Here is a 17433-nt window from a genome sequence, read left to right as displayed (position 1 = left end):
GCAGGCCTACTTCATAAGTTTGTTTTTAACTATACACATCTTATTTCCATCCTGCTTTCTTAAATCCCGCATTCTGCTCTTTGGTCAACTTCAGCGTTGTACAGTATGCTACGTGTTTTTTTTTTTTTTAATTTACTTTATTTTTTATCTCTGAGCATCCTCTTGTGGCCACACAAGCCTTGGTTGCAGGAGTACTGTTGTATCTCCCATTGTGCTTTCAATCACAATTTATCTATAGACCGTCACAGTTGTGGCACAGACCCTCGGGGACGCACTGGCCCCCTGGTACCGGCGCGCGTCACGTTTCCCCGTACTGTCAGCCTGTTCCAAAATAGACAGCACCCACCCACACCCTCTTCTCTCCTTGCTCTGCCCCGATAGGCTACTCTCCCCTCTCTCTTTCCCTGCCGAGGAGCGTCACGCAGTTATCCAGTGCGTCTCCTCAGCAACTCCAGGAAACCGGATCGCAGGGAATATCGTTCAAAGGCGGAAAAAAGCAGAAGGTGGAAGAGTAGCCCAGACTACACAACAGAAACCGGGAGAGTTGTCTAGGGAAGAGGGGTCTCCCCAAAACCTGAGGTGAGCTGTGGACTATCTTTCCTAATATGTACATTAGTGTCTGTGCTGCAGTGAAGTGAGGGGTGCGTCAACTTCTAGGGCCTACTGCACTGCTGAGGAGGACTCAGTGCGTCCCCACTTTTGAGAATCCTAAACAAATGACACCGTCGGTAGGCCTACATTGTGCACTTTCCCCTACTGTGAATGGAGCTTATATTGAGTCGTGCATGGCAGCTGCGGGCTACTTAAGGGGCATGATATAGGCTACATAGGCTACTAAACCTCCCTCCCTCTCTCCCTGTCCCACACACCCCCTTGCGCCCCTGCAGCACATGTCCCCGTGTTTGTGTGTGTTTAAGCTGTGTTTAAATGTACGGCCCAGTTCATTAACGATAAAGCGCCACAGCGTGTGCTGCCTTCATTCTGAGACTATTTAGGATCAGGCTGGCGTGTGGGAGGAGCGGCTGGTCCGGGTGGGACAGTGCAGTTTATCATGTCTATATTAGGAAAGTGGCAGTGTCATTCTTTCGCTCTGTGTCGACTCTTCCGAGCCGTCCCATGTGCCACAGAAGAGAGCTATCTCATTAACCTGAGGCAGTATCAAAAGAGCATGTCCGAGGTTTGCCAGTTTCAGTTTACTCTAAATTCTATCACACATGTCTGCCTCATGTTTCCCAAACTTGGATGATTTTACTTTTTCAACTATTAAAATCTTACCCTTAGCACATTTCAATTAGGCAGCTGGATTATGGAAAAGTATCTTAGAGAGAGCTGCAGCTCTCTTGAGATATAAGCCTTATCAATTCTTATGAACTTTAAGATAAGCCTATCTTTATTTATAGATTCTATTTTTGTTTGACTTTTTGTTAGATTTTTGAATTGTTCAATCCCTTTCTTTAAAGCAGACCACAATACATATGTTTCTACTTTCAAATCAGGTGATAAGGCATATACAATAAGACTATATAGATACATACATACTCATTTGTCTTTATTTAAATGCTTGAAATGAGTTAAGATAAGAGGATCAAGAGAAGCTTAGTTTTGGATAATGCAGTGGAGCATCTTATCTTGACAGCTATGTGAGGGGAAAAGCACATCATTTAAATAATAGTTACAGGTACAGTATGAAGTATGATATTGCGCTTGCCCTACAATGCCCCACAGCTGGCTGACTGAAATGGTCACTGGAATGTAAATCTGATAAAGGAGAGCTTCCAGGAAAGAAACAAGAGAACGATTCCCACAGTCTTTAGGCTTAGTTTGAGGCTAAATGTTGGATAGTGTGGAAGTCAGATATCATCACTGATGACAGCAGCATTTCTGTCACTTGATTGGTTTCAGTTGCATTTATCAGATGTATTCAGGGACGGATGCAGGCCTATATTTCTAGATTTAGTTTTACATGTTTTCCTTATGTAAGCCAGTTCAGTCTGGGAGTGTATGTTAGATATGTTTTAAACTTCCTTCTTAAGGACTGCACCATATGGGTGTGATTGAATGTAGCTGCTGTGCTGTGTATTGACGTTGTTTCTATCCCTGCCTTTTATCTGTTCTGTGTCTTAGATGTTTGGCCCTCACATACGGTTTAGTAGGACAATCAACTATTAATATCTGCACTCATGGCAGGCACTGTTATAGAATATCTCCTGTGTTTTGGAGTATTATAGTCCCTCTGGCCAGGTGCCTGATAGAGCCACAGAACAGCAAGTTGTCAGTCAACAAACACAGTGCACAGTTCATCCTCATTCAGAGAAAAGCACAAGGTTATTTAAGTATTTGTTTGTTTATTGTTTCAAATCATAACAAGTTATCTCAAGACACTTTACAAAATAGAGTATGGGTAGGGACACAATACTTTACAAGCAAAATCAAAATGTGAACATCTTTAGGTATTATTTATGATAAGTTTAACACTCAAAATCTCAGCTAATCCAGATTGTGTGGGTGCGACAGGAACAACCTGCCAACTGTGATTAGATTCTAAATGAAATGTTGTTTAATCTTGATTGGTGCATGGAATTAAGTGATATCACATTTTTCTGAGTCACTTCTACTTCAAACTAGTGACAAAAAATCGAATTAAATCAAATGTAGATATCTCCCAAGTGAAATAACTGTAACTGTTGTAACTTTGAAAGAAGATAGTGTGTGTGCATATGGAACCCATCACTCATAGTAAGAAGTTGATTGCTTTTGGGCCTTTACAAATGTAAAATGATGGATATACATTATGAATGGACAGAAGGCCTGTATTAGTCAGTTGGTTTAACAGTGTTTGTGCAGTACATATAATTATGAGTGATAATAAAAAAAGACATTTAGTCCTTGCAACAATCACTTACACAATATATATACTGTATGTATCTTTTTTTCTGTGACATTATGTAAACTGTCCTGTCAATTTTTAAAATAAAAGGTACTGAGTCACCTCTAAAAAATGCTGCTCATTACAACACAAAAGTGAGAGTTACTGTTCAGTGAGAAAACATAATAATAAGCTCCTCTGTAGTCTTTAATCAGTTCTGTGGTCTCAGACAGCATTTGTTTGGTTGTAAACTTATCAAACTCTTTTGCTAAAAGTCGTGTTCCAAGTTGAGACATTGTCATTTTCAAAAGATATTGCCTGTATAACTATCCAAAAAAGGAATCTTATCATGGCACTTTCGGCCCAACATGAATATATATTATGTACTGTAACTGTTATTGTAACTCTGCTGGTGATTTTAGTTCTATTTATATCTGGTTTCATGGGTATGATGCTGACACGTTTAGTAAATGTTAATACACTTTTTACAATCTCTGATCCCATTTCTTTCTTTCTTCACTCACCTCAGCCATGAGTCGCAGCATCGTGCGGCAGAGTAAGTTTCGCCACGTTTTTGGCCAGACGGTCAAGGCTGAGCAGGGTTACGATGACATCCGTGTTTCCAAGGTGACGTGGGACAGCTCCTTCTGCGCCGTCAACCCAAAGTTTCTGGCAGTCATCGTTGAATCCAGCGGAGGAGGAGCTTTCCTGGTCCTGCCCCTCTCTAAGGTCAGTAAGGTCAAAGGGGAAGCACGAATGAACTTATTTTGCTGGAGGGTGAATGTAGATAAGATTAAAAATTGGGACATTGTGAGTAAAAACAAATTTGGGGAAGATTATACCTTTTAGCAACACTAGGGGCATGGCCCTAGATATGTCTGTCGGTCAGTCTGTCCACCACAGAAATATCTCAGCTAATAATGAGTGGTTTGCATTCATTACATTTTGTACGGCAATTCATGTTCCCCATAGGTTTAATCCCATTGACTGGTGATCCTCTGACTTTACCTCTAGTACTATCATCCAGTCAAAATGTAATTTCAAAATCATTTTTTGTCAGTACTTTGGTTTATGACCAAATAATCAATCAATCAACCAACTCAATCAACCTCCTAGGTCATCCATCTCTGATTCTATCAACAGGGATTGTCTTTGTCGTACAAGAGTCGGGGGAAACAAGTAGAGAATAAGAGAAGGAGAACTGTACAGGGAAAGAGCAAGAAAAGAAAGAGAATTAAAGAGTTTGCTTAGTGTTTCCACCTAAATGGACAGTGTAGGTCAGTGTTTTATGAGCTGACATTATTGTTCAGCTCATCAAGGCAAGACAATGCTGTGTTGAACACTGAAATCAGTACTGCCACGTTAGTTTCAGATGTTTGTACCTCTCCCTCCAACCTTTAAACCCTTTGTATTGTTCTGTTAAAGTTCCAAAATGAGGTTTCTACCAAGAGGAAAATATGATATCCACGTAATAAATAATGTAAATAGTAAAGAGGGTGAGCTGATCTTATAGGCACATTAGACAGACCTTTAAATACTCATCTATCCACACGGTACAGTGTATTTTCCAAACTACACTCATTACTAAGTGTTGGCCAGATGAGGCATCAGGTTCCTTGACTAAGCTTTAGCCCTGTTTGGAGGCTTATTTCAGTAACTAAACATCCTGTAATATTTAGCTAGAAGTAGCTATGACAGGGTATGATATATATAATCAGCAGGGTGTAATGGGAAAGAAGAAAAGGACTTCCAAAGCCTTTGGCAGGCCGCGCTCTACTACAGTCAAATCCTGTGACCCCAGGTATTTGAAACCGACAAAAAAAGCCTACGTCTAATGCTGCTATGATATAAATGTAATTCCTAAATGTGGAAGAAGACAGAAAACAAGCTGCTTTTCCAAGATGATAATATCATGTTATAAGCAGTACAATGGCTATTTTAGTATGATAGTTTTCTTACAGCTTGATTTTTGTATGTTTTCCCACAGAGAATATAATATTTGGTTATAGCTGTCATGTTGTGAAAGACTCGGGGACAGTTTAAGTGCTGAAACCGAAATACTGCAACAGAAAATGAAAAAGAACAGAAATTTAAAGATGTAATGTGGAGCCTCGTGATGATAACAACATTGCTTTAAAATAAAAGACCATCTTAAAGGCAAAACTAAACCCACATTAACATGTTAGGTATGCTACTCCAGTGATCTTCTATGTAAAATAGATGACTAGTCCTTTATCTATATGCATTTAGGGAAAGCTTAATAGCTGAGTTTTGGTTTGATGTGATAAAAACAGGGATTTAAAAATCCACTATTAACAGTTACTTCAATAACACAGCAGTGACCTTTTAATTATATTCAAAAAAGGATTCATTTACATTTTACTTTTCATTTAGTTAATTCATTTTCTTTTCATTCATTGTCACAGTCCGTCCCGTTAGATCACAACAGATCACTGCTAATTTTGTAACACTCCAAATAACTACTGACGCTGCTATGATGAGCATCATAAGTCTGCCGTAATTTAGTGGCCCTGTGATGATAAAAGGTTGAGAGCACTCACCTGCACTCAGCAGGTCTCAAGGCTGAAAACACCAATGGCCAATCACAGTCCCGCATTACGAGAACTGAGATGTTAATTGATTTCAGTCAAGAAAGAAATACTGCTAGTGTACAAAATATTGGTAGTTTGAGCCTTTAAAGTATTTTTATGTTTTAACAACTTCAGCCCACAATAATTATGGCACAGAGTTATAGTTGGACTGTAAAGAGTTGAATAAATAATTTTTCAGTTTTTAGATAAATAGTTTCATAATGAGGTGATTACTGCTGAGATTCATCAGCATGTCAGCAGGGAAAACTACTTAGAAAGAGCTTGGCCATGGATATGATTATATACTGGAGTCATGGTGAACAGACAAGCTATTAATACACACCAACTTGCTCTCCGTCCTCCATCTCCCCCCCTCCGGGTCCCCAACAGGCCACAAGAAAAACTCCCCTTTCAACGCCTCGTCGCTAAGCTATAAATACACCTCTCTTGGGGTGTGTGTTGTATGCATGCGGAGGGAGTGATATCTCAAAAGTTGATACACATGTTCACACGATAGGAACAGGGAAACAAAGAATAACTTGACGTGACTTCATGATTTCAGTATCATATTAAAATGTTTAGTTTTGTGTGTTTCCTGGGAGTCCCCCATAAGGATGAAAGTTCAAGGAATCCTCATGGTCTTCCCCCTGATGTAGTTGTGCCCAATCCCCCAAACACAGACTTCCGATCTTCTGGCGATATGTAATCTCTACAAGGAGCAATCTGGGGCAAGAAGGTTTTGGATGGATGTTGAAGTTCTGACCGTCACATTTGGTCCCAATGGGAGCACAACTGCAATCTTTGTCCCTGTGAACTGCTAACATGTTAAATCCATGGTTGTTTCAACAACATTCTAATGACTCTATTTTAACATGTTGTTTGGACCGATGTTGTCACCACGAGATACATATCTCAATCATACAGCATCACACGATCATCAGCAGATAGTTTGCCCAGTTGGTGTAGCATTCAAGCTGCATTTTAAGAACTTTTTGTCTTTTTTGGCCTAAAACATGAAAATTCATTCTTGATCTTCGAAATAGTATCTAAAAAAACAATCTCACCACAAGGCCCATTTGGACAGGAAGTCTATTTAATATATGTACTGTATTTGCTGTGTATTGTATGCATCAAACACTAAGGCAAATTCCATGTAAACCTACTTGGTAATAAAACTAATTTTGATTCTGAAGTCCTGAAAGAGAAGAAAACAAAAAGAAGGCAATTCAAACATCTACAGTTCCTTGATAACTAAGCAAATTTTATCTACCAATGAAGATGTGTGATACGATCAAAATTTGTGAAATGGCTATGAAATTGACCCAGTTTAGAACAGTTTTACATTAAAGTAAAATCACTGAAATCAAGTGACATGTAATTTGGATGTCTAAAAAAACATTTTACTTTTAGCCTGGTTAAAACTACATTTCTTAACGTGTCTTGACCTGTAAATCGCCAAATCAAAGCTTACTACTGTTTTTCACTTTGTCATGAGAAATGGATGGTCATATATTGTGCATACCCAGTACTAACTCAGTCCTGTGTCTTTTCTGATGTGTGTTGCAGTCAGGTCGTGTTGATAAGAATTATCCGCTGGTGATTGGCCACTCTGGACCTGTCCTCGATATCGACTGGTGCCCTCATGATGACAACATCCTGGCCAGCTGTTCCGAGGACTGTACTGCGATGGTAATGTCTGTGTTTGTGTGTGTGTGTGTGTTTGTGTGTTCAGCGGTGTTGGAATGTAACTAAGTACACTTACAAATTCACACATTTTACATTTACAAGTTTGAGGTTCTTGTACTTTACTTGAGCCTTTTCATGCCAATAATTCTACTCCACTACATTTCAGAGAGAAAAACTTTACTTTTTACCCCGCTAAATTAATCTGACAGCGTTAGTTACTTGTTACTTTACAAATTAAGATTTTTGCACACAGTAGTAGTTTAAAAAATATGTATTATTACAAATTAAACTACCCAGCAATATATCTACAAATCCTTAACTTGTAACATGGTATTTTTACAGTATGGTATTAGTACTTTTACTTAAGTAAAGGATCTGAAAACTTCTTCCACCACTGGTGTGTAGGTAGAAAAGGGTGGGAGGGAGAAATTGCAAATGGATGTGGAGGAGTTTGTTGTTCAGTGACTCAGATAACAGTCATAGAGGTCATCGCAGGAGGAGTCTGTCGCCTGTTAAACGAGGGAAATGAGTAAGTTAGGCATTAGCGTTTTTACCTCTCTACCTAGCTGACTTTCCACCCACCTGTTCTGTCTCATCTCTATCTCGTCATAAGTCTGCTCATCATATTTTGTCCTTGACAAGTCTGTCTGCTACCAACCTTCGTCATTGTAACGTTGCTGCTACTCCTGCTGCACCAACCGTTCCCTCTTTGTCTGTCCTTTTTTAACGGTATGACATCTTCCCCAGACTATCTGTTCTCTGTAAAATGATACGTTTCCTGTGCCTACGTTAAGTGGTTTGATAACCCTTCAGTGTTCTTTCATCAGACCAGAAAACAACAAAAGGCTCAGCATGCAGGATTTAAACACTCAGGATGTAGAGAACAGTTTAAATAATCACCATCAGTATGTGGTGATTATGTTCTGCTCTACCTGCTGACAATCAACTCACACCTACATGAAATAATATGTTAAAAAAATCATGTCAGCTTACAACTCTCTGTCTTGTTCTCCACGTATCTTGCCTTAAAATTAGGCAACACTTAAGTAGGTCATGTTAGGTCTAACAATGAAGTTTGAATTTAAATGATGGGGGGAAAACACACAAGTACATATTAATACAAGTTCATATTGCACAATAGGTAGGAGAATTTTAAACACACTTTTCCGTTCTGTCAAACCTGGTTGTGAGACACCCTGACTGAGTTCAGTCAGCAGGTGTCACTGTGAGACCTAGGCTGAAGGAGATGACAACAGATAGATACAATCTTATAACTGTGTGTTATCATTGATGCAAATAAGTTGTACTGTACTGCTGAATGGCCAAAATGGCAAATAGGATTTATAATTCATCTTTAATTCCCATGTGAAAACAATTTTTTCTCACATTCTGTAATTTCAAAACATAATGTGAATTAACAGTTAATCATATTATTGGAATAATTGTGATGTCATTTTTGACTTACAACTTCAACACAATTCTCCAAAAGCAGGCGATGAGACCCAGGTTAAGTTTCTGAGATGTAACTGATGATCTGCTGCACTGACAAAAATAAGGACACAAGCCTCACACAACTGACAACTCAAAGGATAATTTTTTGGGTCGCTAGATCAGGGCTGTGACCTATTTCATAAAGTCTATGTCTGCGACCAACAATTATTTTCATTATTGATTATTCTTCCAATTATCGTTTAGTTGTTTGTTCCATAAAATGTCCTTTGTGTTATGACAACATGTCTGTTGACTCAGCAAGCATCTGCACGTCAGAACAGTTGTCATTGACAACAGTTTTGCCCACACTTGTTCACAACGACATTGCAGGAATCTTTGTGCATGATTGAATCTCTACTTCTACTTTTGCAACAGCTGCAGTGTGTGTGTATGTGTGTGTGTGTGTGTGTGTGCGTGTGTGTGTGTGTGTGTGTGTGTGTATGTGTGTGTGTGTGTTTGCATTGTGCGCGTGCGTGCGTTTTGTTTATGTCCAGTACACAGACAGACAGTTGCAGCTGTTCAGTCTTGGCAGTTTTGCTGTGGAGCAGAAAGGTCATAACTGTGATGTCATTCTCTTCAGTTCACAGAGACAGATCATTGTGTCATCTGAATAGGGTTATTAGAGTGTATTTATTTGTGTGGTTCTTTATAAGTGTCTTGACCAACCAATCCACTGCTGTACTGAATAGGCCACATTTTAACAAACTGCTTAAACAATGTAATATCATCGAGAAATAAGTTTTGTTGTTTTTGTATACTACATTTACATTGGAATTGCCCATCTTTTTAAATGTTTACACCCAATATCTTTAATAGTTTTTGTCTGAAAAGGTCTTATGTAAAATTAAACAAAGGAGCTTTCTCCACCATAAACTTTTTCCTTGCAGTGGCATATAGACTTTGCATCATTATTTGGACGAGAAATGTACATAAAATATGATGTGTGGGGCGCCTGGGTAGCTCACTTGGTAGAGTAGCAGCCCATATTTAGAGGTTTACTCCTCAATGGGGCAGCGGCCGCTTGGGAAAATGAAAGCTGTTGACCTGTGCACCTACCTCTGTGTCCTCTGTGTTATGATTGATGTTTGTAGTTAGTATGGGTAGAAATACTGTGCTCTGATATAGTATGTACTGTAAAGTCACTTTTATCTATTTTCTCTCAATGGTGCAGAGTCTTCTTCTTCTGGGTTGATATATGATGATTGATATAGGCTACAGTTGAATGTCAAACTCTTGATGGGTGCCTTTTTACACTTTTCACATTAAATTGTTCAATCAATCAATCAAATTAAAACAAGATATAATTTGAATTTATAATATTTATCTCCAGGAGGAATACATTGGTTAGATGGATTATATTTCAACCGGGCTACACTTTTACAATAATTTACCCTAATTACTGGACGGATAATACTTGTTGTGTAATACCAGACAAATAATTTGTCTTCATCCCTCCTCTCCAGGTGTGGCAGATCCCAGATCGCTCTCTGACCAGCCCAATCTCTGACCCCATTGTGATCCTGGAGGGACACTCCAAACGAGTTGGCATTGTCACCTGGCACCCCACCGCACGCAATATATTACTCACTGCGGGTACGGAACGCATGCACGCACACACACACACACACACACACACACAGAGTCTTTTACCCTTTTGACTGTATGAGTGTGGGTACGTTCAAATGTCCATCTTTTGCTCTGACCCCAGGCAGTGATAACTTGATTATAATCTGGAACGTGGGAACAGGCGAGCCCCTCATCACCATGGACGACCACCCAGACCTCATCTATAGCATCAGCTGGAACCGAAACGGCAGCTTGTTTTGCACCACTTGTAAGGACCGACGTCTGCGTGTCTGCGACCCCCGCAAGAGGGAGGTGGTTGCGGTGCGTGAGTAGAAAATGCTAATAAATACATGCCTTTACCGTATAATTCATTTTAATATAAAACACCACTATCTTAGCTCTTTAACAATATTTAGGAGTATATTGTAGCCTACATTTTATGTAAGCTATTTTCTGCTGACCCATTGAAGTAATAGTTATTTTAGGTAAATAGGCTAACATTTGCTTTCTGGTGGAGAGTTAAATGAAATAATCAATAGCACACTTTTATCTGTCGATTAAATGCTGCAACAGTCAGCAGCCACTTAGCTTATCATAAAGACATGGGAACAGAGGAAAACAGCTAACCTGGCACTGTCCAATTTTGACATAATAAACCTATCATCACATATAAAGCTCAAAAGTTCACACTAGGGGGTTATGGCTAACCAGCTAAGCTAACCAGCTGCATACCATGGGACACATTATGAGTGTACTGGTCAGTATTAATTCATCTAACTCTCCACCAAAACCACAAAAAGTGCATTTCCCTAAATTTTGAACTATTCCTTTAATATAAAAAGCACAGCATTAGTATTTTAAAACAATTTATTTTTAATTTTATTTAATTTTTCAGTGGTAATGTACAGGGTTGTTGATCTGATGTATTGTGACTGACATTGGAGTTTACACGCTCAATCCCATAAACACCTATAAAGGTAAAAAAGGTGAACAAGGACGAAGCATTTGTAGTTATGTCTGCCTCTTCGACAACCAACAGGAACGTCTGGCTCCACATGATGGGATCCGGCCAATGAGAGCCATCTTCACCAGAGACGGAAACATCTTCACCACAGGATTCACCAGGATGAGCCAGAGAGAGCTCGGACTCTGGGACCCGGTAACGAACATTTCACCTGCTGTTTTCCATGCACATAACAAGGCGCAGAAATATACTTGCCCTTGTATGCATGTACACAACAAATTGTCTTTATTCATCATTTTTACTCTCCACAGACAAATTTTGAGGAGCCCATTGCACTGTTGGAGTTGGACACAAGTAATGGAGTGTTGTTACCATTCTATGATGCAGACGCAAACATGGTCTACCTCTGTGGAAAGGTACAGAGACATTGGTTTGCTTGGTAGAAATCATATATGTAAATATACCATATAATTTGTGCAGACATGTTTGTAGATCTATTCTATTCTAAGCCTTAATAATGATATGTCTTTACATGTTTTACACGTGTATTTTCTGTGTGTGTGCGTAGGGAGACAGCAGTATCCGTTACTTTGAGATCACAGACGAGCCGCCATACGTCCACTACCTCAGCACCTTCAGCAGTAAGGAGCCCCAGAGAGGGATGGGCTTCATGCCCAAGAGAGGTGTGGACGTCAGCAAATGTGAGATTGCTAGGTAAGAAAAGTTATGTTGCAATGCATTACCCAAGATCACAGCTTTTCGGCATTGTTTCATGAAATGAGATCATATTTTGTTTGATGGTACTATGTGAAGGGTACAGATTTTGCAAGGGAGTGCTGAAGCTCCAACTGCTGACCATCTGTCCTCATAACAGCCATTTGTCGTGCTCTCTCTGTAATCATCGCTAAACCTTGACCCATGATCTCAGAGTGCATGCAAACATCTCATACTTTACACTTACAAATGTAAAGCGTAAACTGATGCACTAATGTGTAACAAAAGCACAACTGATGGGTCTCCTTTCTCTCTGCTCTGTCTCATCTCATCACTTGTCCTCTTAGGTTATTCAAGCTCCTTGACAAGAAGTGTGAGCCCATCACAATGACAGTGCCCAGAAAGGTAAGCCTGTTCTTACTCCATAGTAAGCTTTTGACTTTTGCAGTGGAGGAATGTAACCAGGTATAATTAGTACAAAAAGTACAATTTATTTGTTACTTTCACTTTATTTTTATTTAATGCTTCTCATTACTTTAGTTACAATGCTTTTGAACATTGTACTATTCTCTCCACTACTATTAGTCTTTGCTGACGCTATAGTTATTTTCTCAGAATATTGTAATAAAATACAGGCAATTCGTAATAGATTAAACTACCAAAATGTAAAAGTTTGGCTTGTGTAGTAATTTGTTTTACTTTGTTGTACTTTTACTTAAGCAATGTTTTGTATACAGGATTTATAATTTTATAGTGTGGTATTTCCACTTTTACTGAACATAAGGATTTGAATATTTCTTCCATCACTGCACTTTTAAATGGATCTCATTACCACAATCTACGCTTTAAGTGTTATTTGTTTTCCTCTGAAGTTTTATTTGGTACGCTTTTCCTCTCTGCTGTGTTTTCATCTTCTCTTTCACTTATCTTCTTAGAAAGAAAGACAGAAATGAAGAGATTACTTTATTTACCCTGCAAAAATGACCACTGTACAGTACATTCCAAACAAAAGCAAAAGCACATCTGTCTCTCTTTTATTCACCTCGCCAACTCTCTTCCACAGTCAGACCTCTTCCAGGACGACCTGTACCCAGACACAGCGGGGCCTGAGCCCGCCATGGAGGCCGAAGAGTGGCTGAATGGCCGCGACGAAGATCCAATTCTGGTGTCCATGAGGGGGGGTTATGTGGCGCCAAAGAACCGAGAGCTCAAAGTGGCAAAGAAGAACGTGCTGGACTCCAGACCCACCACTCGACGTAGCATGTCTGCTTTGGAAACCAACAGTCTGCCGGTAAGTGCTCAATATGAGGCAATTATGTGATAACGATATTGCTCGAGATGAATAAACAGATATTAAAATGTATTTGGTTCTGCCTTTTTGCTGCTTTTATACTCCTAACAAATAGGGGTGGGATCACCAGAGTCCTAACGATTTGTTATCATCACGAAAAGGATGTAACAATAAAAATTTTATTGCGATATTTCCCGGCATATTGCAATGTATTACCTTTTTTTGCAACTTCAAATTTTTTCTCAATTTCAAAATATGTCCCTAAAGGAAACTTCATCAACATCTGTTTTGTCGAAAAAGATAAATTTCTCTGTTTGTTCATCTCACTTCAATTTATTACTGCAAAAGGGGATTGTCAGGCAGACAAACTGACAAACACATGTATAATAATAGATCAATACTTGGCATTTGTGTATCGATACAGTATTTACACAGAAAATATTGCAATACTATGCTCTATTGATTTTTTCCCCCACACATAGTATTTTAATTAGATGCGCAAGGTTAGAGACCTGATCTAATTTCAAGTTGTCATGACAAATACATCTTTTGGTAATCTCATCCTGGTTAATGTCAAGTTGTCATTACAAAGACATCCCAAACAAATTGAATGTCAACTTGTCATGACCAAGACGACTTCTGGTAATGTCACTTGGATTAATGTAAAGTTGTCATAATCAAGACAACCCAAACAATGTCAACTTGTCATGACAAAAAACGAATGACACTTAATGACAGAAGTCATAGACGTTTATGACTTGTTTATAAGGTTTATGACATGTTCAAGACAGTGTCATGTCATCGTTTTGTCAATACTGTCAAGTAAAGTGTTACCCATTAGGTTTATGAACAATTTGAACATTGAACTAAACACAAAAGTCACCATTTTAAAAAGAATGATAGTACAGTGCAGTTTTCTACTGATACTCTCTTTCAACTAACTTAACATATGCCTGATTGTGTTTTGCGTTTTGTTTATTTCGTTAAATTGTGATACTGACAAAAGCAACAATCTTTTTGAACAGTACTACATTACAATATCTATTGTTGCATGCTCATATAATATAAACATTATCCTGTGTGTATATAGCATTGTATTACTCATGTATTCTAATCTGTGATCACATTGTGGACCACCAAAACTCGGTTGTTCTTTACTGCTACATTTTATGTGTTGATGTTTGTTGCTTTATGTTGTACATTTTCAATTAAAAAAAGTCTTACTTTAGCTTTGCAGCCCATAATCTAAATGCACTATTAGTCCTGAACATCTGTCCCTCTGTTTAACACTTTTCTGTTTATCTCTCTTCTATTTGTACCTACCCACAACTTTTTTTTCCAAAGCTCCCGTCTTTGTTTTGGTTTATTCCTTCTAGTTGCTCACTGTCCTTGACCTGTTTTTCCTCTCTTTTTCTTTATCCTTAATGCCCCCCTTCTTGTACTTTTTCCTTTCTTCTTTTTCTGTTTCCCTTTTTTCGCCACTCTTCTCCTGTCCAGGCTGAGTTGCATGAGAGGTTGTTGGAGGAGATTCAGAATCTGAAGGCCACAGTTTTGTCCCAGGAGAAGAGAATCTGTGACTTGGAGAATAAGCTTTCCCAGTACACCAATGGGACTGCCTGATGTGCATTAAACACACCTTCTGAAGAACTGGTCTAAATTACAGAATTACTATCTACAAAACTACTATATAAAATACATTTCTTTTATTGACAAGGAACCACTAAATGCTTCAAATGTGTTGCCCCTCTAAAATGTACCATTGTGTAAGAATATGAATGTGGACAATGTAAATGCATATTGATGGTCCAACAAATTCGAACAATTACATCCGTATCTATTTTAATTGTTTTGCAGTTGATTCTACATAATCCACATTCCAGTTTTATCACAATGTACCATGAATGTTACGGCAAAGATATGTTAATATTTTCACACCTTTACAGTGATTTGTAAAGAGTCCAAAAGTGGAGTTAAGGGGCTGTAAGGTTAAAGGGACACATGCAAGTTGGATTAAAGGTCAAAAGAAAGTCACCACTGTTATAATTTTTTTAACAATATTGTCAGAAAAGTATTAAAAAGGAGCAAAAATCAAATGCCAGAAAAAGACTTTCTGGCTGAAATGGTTTGGTTTTGGTATATTGCATCAACTTACTCCCAAAACTACATAGAAAAAGACACACATCCCCATACATGATACACATCAAGCACAGACATCAAACACACAAATCAAACACACACACACCCTCTGTATCAGAAAACCATGTACCAGTTTATTTAAAAGTCTCTATGAAAACTTTTCAAAATGTAAATAGTGATAAAAGAAAACAGGAGAAAATTTTTTGAACTTGTAACAAAATGTGAAAAGCAAGACATTTTGTGTTCTGTAAAGGATTATACATTAGACAAATTAACAATAAAAAACAGTGTTTTTTAAAACTGTATGCCTCTTCATTTTGTTGCCAAATCCTTTTAAAGTTTATCTCCTGAAAAGAAATGATCACCTGCCATCTAGAGCTGGGCAGTGCTGGATGCCCTAATTCAGTACATGGAGCCCTAATGCTACTATGCTTAGACAAAGAAGAAGCAACTGAATATCATTGGTGGACACAGAAGAAGAGTAGAAACAGGTTCCGACATTACCCACTCGATCCAGAACCAGCATCTTCATATTAGGCGAACAGCAAGTCGAACTGTAGGAAACCAGCATTATGTTCTTGCCAGGCTGGTGTTCAAGGTCCCGTTGCCCTGTCTGAGGCCAACGCGGTCAACACCTGTCCCTTAAGCCCCATCAGTCACAGGAACAGAGAGCTCCCACTTTGAAAGGATGCAGTTATTAGAGCAGTTAGACAGCAGGCTTAGCAGCTGAAACACTGGCAGAGTGAAAGTAGTCACCGAGAAGGAAAAGTAGATCAGAAAAGTAAACTTTCCAGAAAATGACAGAACTTTAAAACCAAGAGTAAGCAAATAATTGTATTGTCAGTGAGAGTATTACCATGACAGAGAAACGCAGCACAGCGTAGTTTGTATTGTCTCCCCCTGTCAGAAAAAAAGTCAGAAGAAAGAAAACAGTAAAGTATTGGACCACTTAAGATTTTGAAATTGTTAGCCTATAATTTTTATGAAAAGGGAATGGAAGAGAACACACTGGTGCCAGAGGGGAACTCTGTTATCCAAACCATCACAATTGGTCACAGAGTGAGGAATGTTCCCTTTAAGGTAAGTGACAAGACTAAAATGACTTTAACATTTTTACATTTACATTCATTTTTTTGTACAATAATTTAATCAAGGAGGTCTCCCTTATGGCCTGACTATGACTTCTTTATCACTTTTTTCAACATACTATACTATGATTTTTTTGACTCTGTCACTTTTTTTACATAGTGTAAACTTTTTCTGATTTACCATACTACATTTTATGAAACTGACTATGTGCATATTGGTTGAGTCACTCCTTGTTGCAGTGGCCCAGGGTTCAACCTGGCATTTAGCTATTTCCTGCATGTCTTACCACTTTCATGTCGAAGATATGTTAATGGGTGAAAGTGGGCAGGTAGTATGTAGTACATACCAATGTTTCATTTTTTCTGACATCCACAGAAATGACTTTTTATCACTTATTCCCAACATGCTATACTATGACTTTTTAATGTTTTTTCGACACACAATGCCATTAAATATTGTAACATCCGCGCCCATATGTTGAAAATCATTCCCCATAGCAGATGCCAAGGGGTCAACTCCAACCTTTTTTTTTCCAATTTTCCGCATGTTTTTCCACTTTTTCATGACTTTTTTGGACATGCTATACTGTGACTACATTTGACATGCTGTACTGTGACTTTTTCATGACTTTTTTTTTAACATACTATGCTATCATTGATTGGCTGGGTAGTTCAGTTGGTAGAGCGCATACTTATATGTTGAGATTCATTCCTCATCGTAGATGCCCAGGGCTCAACTCCAACCTGTGGTTTCCAACCAATTTCCTTCATGTCTTCCCCTGTCAATGTCTAAACTGTATTAAACGGTGAAGGTAGTGTGCTGCACCGTAGTTTTTTTACATATATATTAATAAACTTTTCATCGCTTTTCCACGTTATACTATAACTTTTGAATCACTTTTTTCAACATACATGAATAAAAAGTCAGAGTATAGTATGTCAAATATAGTCATAGAATACTATGACTATATTTGACATACTATACTGTGACTTTTTATCACTTTTTTCAAAATACAATGCTATGACTATTATCACTTTTT

The 17433-nt window shown here is 38.4% G+C and overlaps 1 protein-coding gene and 1 long non-coding RNA gene across 4 annotated transcripts; both read left to right on the top strand.

Moving 5' to 3' along the window:
- Positions 1–341: 341 nt before the first annotated feature.
- coro6 (coronin 6) lies at positions 342–15037 on the top strand. Of its 3 annotated transcripts, none has more exons than XM_034890358.1 (11): positions 342–579; positions 3396–3595; positions 7024–7146; positions 10098–10227; positions 10343–10521; positions 11240–11359; positions 11476–11580; positions 11733–11878; positions 12226–12283; positions 12942–13169; positions 14667–15037. In XM_034890358.1, exons 2-11 carry the CDS (start codon positions 3398–3400, stop codon positions 14787–14789), a joined length of 1410 nt encoding a protein of 469 aa, XP_034746249.1. In that variant the 5' UTR covers positions 342–579; positions 3396–3397; the 3' UTR covers positions 14790–15037. The 3 variants fall into 3 exon arrangements, with proteins under 3 accessions (XP_034746249.1, XP_034746251.1, XP_034746250.1); XM_034890360.1 differs by having other exon boundaries at positions 14514–15037; XM_034890359.1 differs by lacking the exon at positions 342–579 and adding an exon at positions 604–728.
- Positions 4145–4772, top strand: LOC117955705. Its single transcript, XR_004659114.1, has 2 exons — positions 4145–4454; positions 4550–4772. It is a non-coding gene; the product is annotated as an uncharacterized LOC117955705 (long non-coding RNA).
- Positions 15038–17433: the final 2396 nt, after the last annotated feature.

This window comes from Etheostoma cragini, chromosome 13 (genome assembly GCF_013103735.1).
Source record: "Etheostoma cragini isolate CJK2018 chromosome 13, CSU_Ecrag_1.0, whole genome shotgun sequence".
NCBI classification, from domain to species: Eukaryota; Metazoa; Chordata; class Actinopteri; order Perciformes; family Percidae; genus Etheostoma; species Etheostoma cragini.
This window is presented reverse-complemented; position numbering and strand designations above follow the sequence as displayed.